The 13,291-nt window shown below is 47.2% G+C and overlaps 1 protein-coding gene across 1 annotated transcript; it reads left to right on the forward strand.

The window, feature by feature from the left end:
- The first annotated feature begins 346 nt into the window (after positions 1 to 346).
- On the forward strand, positions 347 to 8,076 carry LOC309807048 (carbonyl reductase [NADPH] 3). The gene is made up of 3 exons (XM_082626234.1): positions 347 to 1,276; positions 3,123 to 3,230; positions 7,590 to 8,076. Exons 1-3 carry the CDS (start codon positions 988 to 990, stop codon positions 8,024 to 8,026), a joined length of 834 nt encoding a protein of 277 aa, XP_082482360.1. The 5' UTR covers positions 347 to 987; the 3' UTR covers positions 8,027 to 8,076.
- Positions 8,077 to 13,291: the final 5,215 nt, after the last annotated feature.

Consider the following 13,291-nt stretch of genomic DNA (forward strand, 5'->3'; position numbering starts at 1 on the left):
CTTGGGTAGAGCTGAGTCATAATGAGATCGTAGCTCTCCATAAATCTAAAAGTTACTAATCAAACACACTCAGATCAAATGCACTCAGATTACACTAAAGAAGGTGGGTGGGAGAGTTCTAATTGCTTGTCCACACCGTGACACACCTTTGGAGATGCATTTTCAGTTGAACTTTATGGACACAAATTTCACTTAGAGATAAAAATGCATATATGTATCCTCCTTGGACAAACCTAAAATGCACACACTGAGCACCCGAAGGAGTTGAGTAAGATGAATAAAAACATTCCGGTAAGAGGCTTCACCCACAATGAGAGTTTCATAAACATTCTCTCCCACTTGGGGGCGCACACAGCTAGGATCCCACACAGCTAGGTACCCTGCCCACACCAGTAAATCTGTTCTTGGGACCTTTTTTTCTCTCATTCCTCTCTTGAGTTTCTCTTAAGCAAGGAATGGGATCTATGTCCTGAGAAGCAGTTACCGTGTCGAAATAATTTCACTGTAGTCAAGGAAAAAGCGAACATCCTCATTTTGCAGTGGATAACAGACGCACGCCCAAGAAAATTGCTCGGCACTTGTTTTTCTCCTTTTGGGGTTCTCCTACAATAGTTTCTTCAATCCAACTGCAAGGAATCTCTAGACCCTATCGACCCGTCACCGTCCCCTTTTGCTTTAGGGCAACAATGTCTCGACCCCGCAGACCACAACTTGGCTCAAGAGGCGGGATCAAAAGAGGGCGCATCGCGGGGAGGGGGCGGACCCGGGAATGGGGCGTTACGAAACCTTCAGGAACAGACGGCCCCTCCTCGGAGGGGAGGGACCGAGGACCGGAGCCTAGTTCTCTGCAAGTCACAGCGCTGGATCCTAGAACACAGCTCTTCCTGGCTTCTCTGACTGTGGCCGGGCCTCCGCAGCGCGCTCCGCCCGTGGCCCACGGCCCGGTTCGCTCTTCATCCAACCGCCCCGCGCGCCCGGCACGCGGCCATGCCGTCCTACACCCGCGTGGCGCTGGTCACCGGGGCCAACAAGGGCATCGGCTTCGCCATCGCGCGCGACCTGTGCCGGCAGTTCCCGGGAGACGTGATGCTCACGGCGCGGGACGTGGAGCGGGGCCGGGCGGCCGTGCAGCAGCTGCAGGCCGAGGGCCTGAGCCCGCGCTTCCACCAGCTGGACATCGACGACCTGCAGAGCATCCGCGCCCTGCGCGCCTTCCTGCGCAAGGAGTACGGGGGGCTCAACGTGCTGGTCAACAACGCGGGCATCGCCTTCAAGAGTAGGTGTGGGGGGCGGGAGGTCCCCGGGCGCTCCGAGGGTGCGAGACAGTGAGCCGCATACGCCCCCTACCCGCCCACTTACGTTATGGAAGGCAGAGCTCGCCCCTCGGGATGCACTCAGCTCTCGCCTCCCACGGCTGGTTCTCGCTTCCCACGGAGTCGCGGGAGCGGTTCGTTTAGCTCAAGACCCGCCCAGACGCCGGGCACAGTGCGCCCCGCCCGCCTACCGGCCTGTGCGGGCCCGAGCACGCCAGGGCTCGGACCCTCCCAGAACAGACAGCTGCTGAGGTTTGCAAGAGAATCGGTCTCCTGGGAGGGGACCACGCCCTGCTAAGCTCATCAGCTTTCGAATGCCAGAAACATTTTCTCTGCGAAGGGTCTCCAAACTCACTTTGGGCTTTCACTTTCCTTGAAAGGGCGCATTCATAGATACGAGGAGGCATCTGCTCGGGACAGGAAGTGGGTCTCGGGAGCACGATTAGTGCGCACGTGCACGCGCTAGTGGACTTGAGAGAGCTTTAATGGAGCTTTTTAATGGAGAGCTTTGATAGGCTCTGGCAAAAAGGAAGCGAGCGTGGTTCCCACCCCCAGGGAAGCTTTGTTTGTTATCAAACATATATAAGTGTGGTCTGAAGTAGCACCTTCCTTTGGGGCCGGGGGGCGGGGCGCGGGAGGGAGGAGATCGAGGAGACTACTTACTCTTATTATTCGAGTAAGAAAGTTATCGATCTGCCATGTGCTGCGGGTAGAAATAAACAGGCCAGCCTCACTTACAACCTAGTGGGGAAGAGAAATCCAAGAGGCAGAGCGGATGAAAACGAAGCATTGTGAAGCGTTAAATCTTCATCCCCCTGGCCTTGGGCCCTCGGCAGCGCCCTGCACCTGCAACTCGGTCTGCGGGCTTTCTGGGAGCGCAGGCGGGGGCGGGGGCGGGGGCGGGGGGCGACTGACAGCCCCGGAGCCGACGGCTGGGGCATTGGTGGATAAATACCCGGCTTCCTGGAGGACATACGGAGGAACACTGACTTCAGCTGGAAGCTCTTGCCCCCAGAGTGTGGGCTGTCGGCCAGCAGCGCCTGCCCCCTTGGACACTCGCTGGAATCGCAGAATCTCCAGCCCCGCCACCACACGTGCTGCATTATAATCTGCATTTTAACAGAATCCCCAGGGGCCTCCTATGCCCATCCAAGACTGCGAACTTTGATCACTGCTGCTCAGAGTGTGGCTCGCAGACCAGTAGCTGTGGCGTCACCTGGGAACTGGTTAGAAATGCAAATTTTGGAGCCTCACCCCGGACCTTCAGGATCCCAAACTCTGGGGGCGGGGCCCAGGATGCTGTGTTCTAACAGGCCCCGCAGTTGCTTCCCACACACGCTCCAAGTTTGAGAACCACGGATCTCGTGGTTTAAAAATTGTTTTAAAGGTAGCTTGTTTGGGGGACTTCGGGGGACTTCCCTGGTGGCGCAGTGGTTAAGAATCCACCTCCCAATGCAGGGGACACGGGTTCGAGCCCTGGTCCGGGAAGATCCCACATGCCATGGAGCAACTAAGCCCGTGCGCCCCAACTACCGAGCCTGCGCTCTAGAGCCCCCCCGCCGAGCCCGCGCTCCGCAACAAGAGAAGCCGCCCCAATGAGAAGCCCGCGCACCAAACGGAAGAGTAGCCCCTGGTCTCTGCAACTAGAGAAAGCCCTCCCGCAGCAACGAAGACCCAACGCAGCCAAAAATCAATACATTTATTTTTTTAAAGTTAGCTGGTTTTGTCTTTCATTAGAGATAAGATCCACTTTGTCTTATGAATTTCAGGAGGAAATGCATGACTTTGTTTCCTTCTCTTTTTTGAAAGTTGATGATCCGACACCGTTTGACATTCAAGCTGAGATGACACTGAAGACAAACTTTTTTGCCACGAGAAATGTCTGCAGGGAATTACTGCCGATAGTGAAACCTCATGGTAAGTCCAGCTTTGTGGACTGTCAGGTTGTCTCCCCTCGGCAAGGCGACCCACCCCCTGGGGTGGTGGCCGGGGGGGCTGTCCCCCAGGAATCACCCAGGGGTGCTATTTCTCTGTAGGGGGAAAAATAGAAAAGTGCATTATTTTCTCATAGTATCTGGCCCCTCATCCGAACATTTCAGCTTTATTGAAAGATATGTATATCCCACTCCAAGTTTATGGAAGAATTAATTCCCTTTTCCTCCAGAACTTGTATGTTTGTATGCATGCAGGCATGAGTGAACTTAGGCGTGTACAGATGCATGTATGTTTAGATACCTGATTCATTTGAAGTTTATCCTTGTGTAGGAAGGAGATGGATCTAAACGTACCATTTTCATATGGCTACCCAGTTGTTCCCTCAACATTTATGAAAAGTTCATCTTCTCCCCCACCTCCAAAAAGAAAGATGTGTATGATACATGGTGATGCTCTTGGGTCCCAAGTCATGAACTGAATCCTAGAAGGATAAGGTGTTTCAAGTCCCCAAAGGCCTCTTGCCTTTGAGCAACTTCAGTGAGACCTTCTCAATTCCCCAAGGTGGCCGGGCCTCACCCAGTTCACCTGGAGCTTGGGGAAAGTGTCTGTTCTCTCATTACTATGAATTTTCCTCTATTCCTTTCTTCTTGCACCAACCTTTGCCAAGCTGGTTCAGAGCATCCAAAAGAAACTTTTCTTTATTAGGAAATATCTTTCCCACACTTTCAAGTATTCAATGAATAACTTTTATTACTTTTCCCACAAACATTTATTGAGCACCTACCATAATCCAGGCATTACTCTGGTGCTGGGAATACAGTGGTGAGTATTGTGGGCATAGACAGTCCTGTCCATGGAGCACAGAGTCCAGCGGGGAAGACCACTGCTGACAAACAACCCTAGCTGTGTAAATTACAACTGGGCTGGGAGGTGGGGAGAGAAGCCTTGCTTCCCTGAGGATTTTCTTTCCCAAGAAATCAACTGTGATTCTTAGGAAGAAGAACTCTGTGATTCTTACTAGAAACATGCTTTTCTTAATTTAACATTTTGAAGAAAGATCATCTCCAGTGCAAAAATATTTAAATTTATAAAGATGCATGGTGAGGGTTCCACCTGTCTGCCTCTCCCCATTCTCCACAGGTGATTCTTGTTACTGGTTTCTTAGTGGGATGGGATCATAGAAAGCTCACAGGTAGAGTTTCAGGTACTGGCTCAAAGAAGCATTGGATCCAGGGGCATGGAGTTGGTGAGTGTCCAGGGTCAAGGGGATGGAATTTTTAAATGCAAATCTAAGCAAAAATAAATGTATATATATATATATATATATTATATGTATATTATACATATATATTATATATATATATTTGCTTCCCTTTTTACAAAAAAAAGGACATTAAGTATATAACGTTTGCCACCTTGCTTACTATATCTGGGGCCCTTATTCTTTTTTACAGCTGCATAGTATTCCATTGTAGCTGTGTCTTTTACCAAGTATCATGAAATCTTCTTCCTATGGATTTTAGAATCATAGAATTTGAAAGCTGCAAAGTATTGAAAAAAACTTACATTTTAAAGTACATTTATGGTATCTGTCTACACCTTCACTTTATAGAGAAGGAAACTGAGCCCCAGAGAAGTGAATACATCCAGGTAGTAACAGAGCTGGAAACAGTATCCCAGTTTCCTAACTTCACCCCTCAATCAAACCAGGATAATTAGTTCTAGTTAGGGAAGGATTATAGCGCCAAATGATTGTGAACCAACCATTTTGAAAGGTAAATGAAGTCTTTGGGGAGGGTGGGGCTCAGGGACCAACCCAGTGCTGGTGAATCACTGTCTTTAACCAGTTTTCTGTTACAGTAATTCCCAAAGCGGGAATCTTTGGTTTGCAACACATTGAGAACAGTGGTGACTTTTCAATAAACGTCACCCTGGAGGGCAAAACGCTGAGCATCACTGCCCCTTGGTTTGTAGGGAGTCACTTTGTCCACATTCAAAGCTGATTTAAAAGCCACTCTTTATTTAGCTTTATAATATCACTTTAAAGAAAGTTATCCCGCTTGCTTATTGGTTCAAGATTGAGTGAATAGGTGAAGCAACTGTTGAGCCACTAGGGGGAGCTACATGCCCACTCTTGCTGGAACGCAGTAGGGGTTATTTCCGGACCGGGGAGCCACCTGGACCTCAGCAAAGAGTGGTGGTGATGGTGTGGGCTGAGCCCTTTTCAGGGCTGATTGGGCTCATTTAGCTGTTGCAACTGTCACCCCTTGGTCTCTCCCCCGGGGGTGTGCCTTCAGATCAAAGAGGACGCCTCTTCCTCTTAGGAAGTTTTTTATTTCCATCGAAGGCAAAAGTAGCTCCTGTAATTTGTTTTTTCTTTTTTTTCCTCCCTTCCCGTTTGAATTTAATTCCTTGTAGCAGCCAAGCGTTTGAGTACAAAGCTGCTTAGCAAGCAATGAAGAGCATAACTTCAGCAAAGCAGAATTCCTGGCCAAAACATTGAAGTGAATCTAATCATAAAAAAAAAAAAATCATGCCAATCCAAACTGGGGGAAATACTATAAAATAATGGCTTAGAGTCTTTAAAAAGATCACTGTCAACTGCTCTAGTCTAAATAGACTAAAGAGATAGGACAACTAAATGCAATCCATTTACCCCTCCAGGGTCCATGCAATCCATTGGACCCAGGATGAAAACAAACAAAAAACCTATAAAGGAAGATTATTGAGACAATTAGGGACGTTTGAATATGGACTATAGTTTAGATAATAGTGTTGTGCCATGATTAACGTGATCCCATTTGCGGTTACGGAAGGGAAGGCCCTTCTGTATACTACAGTGTTTTAAGGTGAAGGTTTATGGTATCTGTCTACAATTAAGAGAAAGAGAAAGCAAATGTGGCAAAATGTTAACAATTGGTGAACTCAGCTGAAGGGTATATATATGGGTGTTTATTAAACCATTCTTGCAACTTCTCTGTAGGTTGCAAAGGTTTTCAAAGTTAAAAGTTGAGAAAGAAATATGTTATTACCAGAGACAGACAGAGAGAGGGAAGGGAGGAAAGAATACACTGAAGAGTCTTGGGTCCCTGTGGGCTATGTGAGATGCTTATGTACAAAGACAGAGTGCGCGCATCTCCGTATGGGGCTGGGCCCCCAAGAATCTCCCAGCATGTACACACCCCACCAACAAATGTGTACCTGTGGTGAAGGCCACTCAGAAAATGAAGTAAAATCCAGTTATTCTGTTGGATGCAAAGAATATGGATTCAGGATAATATGTGAGAAAAGAACCCCCCAAATTTGGTGCTTTTTGACGTTTGATAAAGTGTGTAAATTCACATGTTCACTGATTTGGGGATTTCTATCAACGCTTCAAATTATTTTCTAGTTTTTGGCCTTCATATTTTATTTTATGGACAGATCTGTCTCATTAGTAGCTGTGAATCATTGCTAATATGAATATTAACTCACTAATTATATTTAATTATTTGTTAACTATGGGCTAAAAAAAGCAATGAAAATCAAAACTGGGATGGAGAATCAACCCATTCCACATGTGAAAGTATCCATCATTAAGGATAGACAAGGGTCATTGGCAAGGGATTGCTTAAACCTGATTTTGGCACTCAGGGGTACAGAGGTGGCCCCAGGACCCTAGGAAATAATCTAAGGGTGAGGGTGCTTGTCCCCTGGAAAACAAGTTCACAAGTACCTGGAAATGTGTGTGTGTGTGTAGGAGGGTGTGTTTTATAAAACTACCTGGTGATTCTACTACAGACCTACCTTCTGCTCACCTAATGAATCACTGCTCTTTAGCCCCTGTTAATGACAGAAATGTGTTCTTCCTTTTGGGAGAACAAGGGACAAAAAGTTCAAACCCACTGGTGCATTCCTGAGGCATTTTTGAATGCCTTTGGAGGTTTTTTTTCAATGCCTTCTAGAATTTTTTTTTTTTTAAGGGCTTCAAATGCTTGGCTTTTTATTTATTTATTTATTAGATTTTTTTTTTTTTTTTTTTTTTTTTTTTGTGGTACGCAGGCCTCTCACTGTTGTGGCCTCTCCCGTTGCGGAGCACGGGCTCCAGACGCGCAGGCTCAGCGGCCATGGCTCACGGGCCCAGCCGCTCCGCGGCATGTGGGATCTTCGCAGACCGGGGCACGAACCCGTGTCCCCTGCATCAGCAGGCGGACTCTCAACCACTGCGCCACCAGGGAAGCCCTAGAATCATTTTTTAAATCAGCAAGTACACCTGCCCCATGACTCAATCATGTTTGTCAGTAGTCAACCAACGATTGTGTATTTGTGACATGCTTCTATATTTTTCTTATTCTGTTTCAGGCAGAGTGGTGAATGTCAGTAGTTTACAGGGTTGCAAAGCCCTTGAAAACTGCAGTGAAGATCTGCAGGAGAAGTTCCGATGTAAGACACTCACAGAGGAAGACCTGGTGGAGCTCATGAAAAAGTTCGTGGATGACACAAAAAATGAGGTGCATGAGAGGGAGGGCTGGCCCAACTCTGCGTATGGGGTGTCCAAACTGGGGGTCACGGTCTTATCGAGAATCCTGGCCCAGCGTCTGGATGAGAAGAGACAAGCGGACAGGATTCTGCTGAACGCATGCTGCCCTGGGTGGGTGAAGACGGACATGGTGGGGGCTCTCGGCTCCAGGACCGTGGAGGAGGGGGCTGAGACTCCCGTCTACTTGGCCCTCCTGCCTCCAGATGCCACCGAGCCTCACGGGCAGCTAGTCCGGGACAAAGTCGTCCAAAACTGGTGAATGTCTGCTTGGGCACTTGGGGCTTAATAAATGTTTGGGAAATGAATGAATTCTGGTGTTGTAGTCCGATTCTGTTTCTGTCCTTGCGGGGCGCTGTTTCTGTCCTTGCGGGGCGCTGATGAGAAAGTGTCTAGTTCTGGGACTTCCCTGGTGGTGCAGTGGTTAACAATCTGCCTGCCAATGCAGGGGACACGGGTTCGAGCCCTGGTCCGGGAAGATCCCACATGCCGCGGAGCAACTAAGCCCCTGCGCCACAACTACTGAAGCCCGCACACCTAGAGCCCGTGCTCTGCAACAAAAGAAGCCACCGCAATGAGAAGCCCGTGCAACGCAACGAAGTGTAGCCCCTGCTCGCCACAACTAGAGAAAGCGCGCACACAGCAACGAAGACCCAATGCAGCCAAAAATAAATAAATAAATTTATTTTTTAAAAAAAAAGGAAAGTGTCTAGTTCTGGAATGGAGCTGAGCAATTTTGCTCTGCCCAAGCTCTAGCCTGAGAGGGAGATGCACATAGTCCAGTGGTTCTCAAATATTAGAGGGCAGCCAAACCACTTGGAGGGTGTGTTAAAACATTGCCTGGAATTGAGGCCCAAGAGTGGGCATTTCTATCAAGTTCCCAGGTGCTGCTGGTATTGGGATGGCACTTAGAAAACCACTAGCCTCCTGAGAGGTCCCAGGGCTGCACAGCGGGTCCCAGCCACGTTCCAGGTGTTCCTTGCTGTTTCCAGGTTGTCGACTCTATAAGGATGGTGATTTATCCTGTTTCCTTAGTTCTGTAACCCTGCTTTATATCTCATTCTGTTTTCCCACATTTGAGTACATTGAAATTGGTTCTTACACTTATGGAGTTGTGTGGCTTGAGGGACTCGGGAGGAATGTCCTTATTTTGTTGGGTTAAGGTTTCTTCCGTAATAGGTTTTCCGTCTGGGTTTTGCATCCTGTGTTCTTCCCAGAACGTTTGCAAGATTGCCCTACCACTCTTCATCTAGTTCATGCCTGGGCAACTTTGTCCAGACCATCTCTTTGCTCCGACACATGCAGATATTTTCTCCTTAACCTATTCTGCTCCCCTGTAAGGTACAGCCCAGGGTGGTTCTTCAGATGCCCCTCCCTGGGCCCCTTTTGCGGTCTCTCTGACAACAGGCAACTCCACTGCTTTCAAATGAGATTGGTTTTGCAACCAGCCTCCTGCGTTCTGGTTATACCCTGCAGAAAAAAGACCTGGCGACCAAAGGATCTTACGAAAGACAAGAAATATACTTGCGAAGAAAGTTTGCTAGGGAGTCAAGACTTCAGAAGGAATGCGTAGCCAAACAACAAACATGCAACAGGTGCACGATGCACAAAATACAAAGGAAAGAAACCACAGATTTACCAAGTTGTGATGGGCTGTTCACAGTGGGAAACAGCAATTTTGTCACTCGATTATGACCACAAGGGTCACGTCGTATCTCCTGACAACAGCACTGCAGAAATAAGGGGTAATGGTGTTTTTCATTTGGAGATCAGTAAAGTATGGAAGTGCTGAAGGTTTCACTTATTTGGGGGACCAGGACTACATAAGTGACACTAGAATTTCTGGTCTCTAACACAGTTGCATATTATTCTTCTCAACTCTCTGACTTGCGATGGCAGCCTTGCAAAGTGCCTGTTCAGCTCTCACAACCCTCACATCACTTTTCCATCCACTTTGGGTAGAGGGAAGTCTGAACCCCACCCAGACTGCATCTCACTTCCTCTAGCCATCTCTATATTGCCTGATTAAATCCTGCACGCTCTTATATTTGTCTCAGACCATAGCTCCTAAGACATTTTAATGACTTCTTGCCTGGTTCTACAAACATTTTAATGGCTTTCTATAAGTTTCCTGAATACCTTTCATACTATGGACTTCTGCAGCCAGGCTCCAGACTCCTGTCAATGACGGGCAGAAGCCCGGGGACCGTGGAGCTCTTTCAGGCTCTGCCTGATGGCGTCACAGACAGGAAATGTAGGAGTAAACAGGCCAATTCCTTTGATCTCTTCTCCCTTTTTTGTCTCTAGCCATATCCCACCTTGACATTTTTTGGATCAGCATGTAGCCCACTGAGAAGACCCCTAATTGTAAACTGCTGATCAGAATGGAATTTCTCATTTTTATGGAAAGGTCACTGGGGGCTCTTATTCGATGGTGTGCCCAGCACCCTCTTCCCAAGAATTATCTCCTGGACCCATCCCCCCCTGCTCTTTCCCCATGTTTGCAGCTGCAGCAGCTGCAAGATGACTCTGTCCTGCTAGCCTCTGTTGACTGCTCCAGCTGTACACCCTTCCTCTGAAGAGCAGGGCCAGCTGGACTGGATCAGGGCACACTCAGAGCTGCTACTGTGAGTGGCCATGTCCCACCCCACGTGGTCTAAGGAGGAAGCCGGGCATAGCCAGAGAAGGAGGAAATTGACTCTCAAGAAAAGCAGCTACATTGGGCTTCCCTGGTGGTGCAGTGGTTGTGAGTCCGCCTGCCGATGCAGGGGACACGGGTTCGTGTCCCAGTCCGGGAAGATCCCACATGCCGTGGAGCGGCTGGGCCTGTGAGCCATGGCCGCTGAGCCTGCACGTCCGGAGCCTGTGCTCCGCAACGGGAGAGGCCACAGCAGTGAGAGGCCCACGTACTGCAAAAAAAAAGAAAAGAAAAGAAAAGCAGCTACAGAGTGGCCCAAAGAGAGATGGCCCCTCTTCTCACAGTGGCATCCATTCCCCAGCTTCAGACCATCCTTGAGATCCTAGGTTCTAAGAGATGCTCTAGGAAACTCTTGTATCCTTTAAAGAAGTTTCCCTTTTCCTTAAGCTGGTTTGAAGTGACTTACTGTAGCTTGCAACCAAAAGGAATCTAACTAACAGAAGTGCATGAAAACATTTCATAGTATGCTGTAAAGGCAAAAATATCATGAAGTGAGAACCCACGGCATGCTAGTCCATATGTCACGCTTAATACTTTCCTGACATTGTTTTACATAATTCTCACAACAGTCCTTTGAGGTAGGTATTAATGTCATTTTTTCAAGTGAGGAAATAAAGGCTTAGAGAGGCTGATTAACTTACTCAAGATCACGCAGCTAAGAGCCAAGAGTCAAAATTGGATCCAGGACTGTCTGACAGAAAAATTCCTTGGTGCCTAGCACTTGGTACATCCAGCTTCACTATTACCAGTCTAAAGACCACAGGCAACTCCCTTGGTGTAAAAATTAAGGAAGATGATACATTGAATCTAAGGGATTTGTAAGCCATATGGTTATTAGATCCCCAAACCAGCCTCTGTGTGAACTTTTCCATAAAGTAGATACATGAAATACGGTTTTAAAGTGGCATATTTTATTATTTATTTATTTGGCCGTGCCACACGGCATGTGGGATCTTAGTTCCCCAACCAGGGATCGAACCTGCACCCTCTGCAGTGGAAGTGTGGAGTCCTAACTACTGGACTGCCAGGGAATTCCCTAAAGTGGCACATTTTAAATGGATTATCTCATACGTGTTTTTAGGCACCAAATGGTGCCAGAGATCCCATCCACATCAGCTTCTCTGTGATATACTTTTCTAGGTTGACACCCGTGTGGGAAACCCAAATACAGCATCAGCTTTAGACCTGGTCTGTAAACTTTGCCCTCGCCTACTGAACTGTAAGAGGATTGTGACAGCCCAAGAGCCCAAACAGTGATACAGTGGAGATAAGGCAGGTGATAATGACGATCCTGACAAAGGTTTACTCCTTACTGCAAGTCAACCACAAAGTGGGAACAGCATCAACTACAGAACTATGCAAGATTTCTACACAGATGGGTGGAGAAGAGACGGGCTTGGAGGGTCACCAGTATCTGCACATGGAAACTCAGAATGAGTCTCCCTGGGCCAATCTTCCTAATAGGTGGGCCAGCCTGACCCATTTCCTCTGATTTACAGTTCTTTCTTCACTCTCAAAAGGGGTGAAATTTTGATTTAAATTAAATCTGAAGTGCCCTAATTAGTTTATTATTATGCAAGGAACCTATGCTATTTACATGTCTTAAACAGATGAACACAGCTCAGTACATCAAGGGTGACAAGACAGCTTGACCCAAGTAAACAGATCCTTGTAAGAATAAACTTTTAAATCTTAGTGCTGTACATTTACATATAATCCTGATTATAAATGGAGTTCTTTTAAGGGTTTACACTACCCTTATTTGTCAAAGTTAATTTATATTAACCTCCCACACACCTGGCATTCTTCAGAGCTAGGTGACCTAACTATAAGGCAAGTGTATTATTTTATATAAATGCACTAGGACAAAGTTGTACATGTTGGTTTTGGCACAGACAAACTGATTCTCTCTCCTTAATGGTGGGTATAAGCAGTTCTTTTATCTCTGTTAGTTCAATGCCATGTGCAGTGTGGCTAGGATTTGAGAAACCTAAAAAAAAGAAAAGAAACACCTGTTTGTCAACTTTGTTTTTGTAAAAATGGAGTTTATCGCATCTTCATTAGGAAATCAATTTTCATGAAATTAATTCTTTGTCTTGCAAATGCTCAATCCTTTAGTTTTCTTCTGTTTTTACTTTAAGACCATTCCTAGAATTGACCATTAGAGGATTTACATCTGGGACACTTGGTATATGCCAATTGGGTGGAGATGGAATAAGAATCAGAAGCCTGGCTGGTGAGAGGTTCAGCATCCCAAACTATTAAAACATTCTTGATGTTTGGGGGGAGGTGATAGATCCCCTCGGGAATCTGATACAAACTCTATACTCTTTCTCCAGAAACATACATAAACACAAAATAGTCTACACAATTTCAGCGTGTTCATGGACTCCCCACTCCCATCCCCCCAAACTTTCATGGATGGCCTAGCATTTATGAGCCCCAAACTAGGTCTGAAAATTCCCAGGGGACAGTGAGGGGTTCAATTGTTAGAGGCTTCCATAGAAATCACAGCCTCAATCAACAACAGGTGGCACTGCTTTGGTTGGCTGGGAGCCTGAGCTGGTGCAATCAGGATGCTCAGGTGAAATTTGCCTGAGTCCCGTCATCAGGGGCTTCTTGCTCTGCAGCTGTCAGGCCAGGTTGGGTGCGTCTGGACTGTCCAGGTCCGAAGGCTCCTGAGGATGACAGGAAGGGGTTAGAGTTTATCTGGAAACATGAATGCTCCTTAGACTTGATGTGAGGTCTCCTTTCTGAGCCAGAGCCCACATTAAGAAGCTCATTCAGGGAATTATCCACCTCACCTTCTCAGATGCCAAGGGTCGGAAA

This window comes from Mesoplodon mirus (assembly GCF_964341445.2).
Source record: "Mesoplodon mirus genome assembly, chromosome: 6".
In the NCBI taxonomy this organism is placed as follows: domain Eukaryota; kingdom Metazoa; phylum Chordata; class Mammalia; order Artiodactyla; family Ziphiidae; genus Mesoplodon; species Mesoplodon mirus.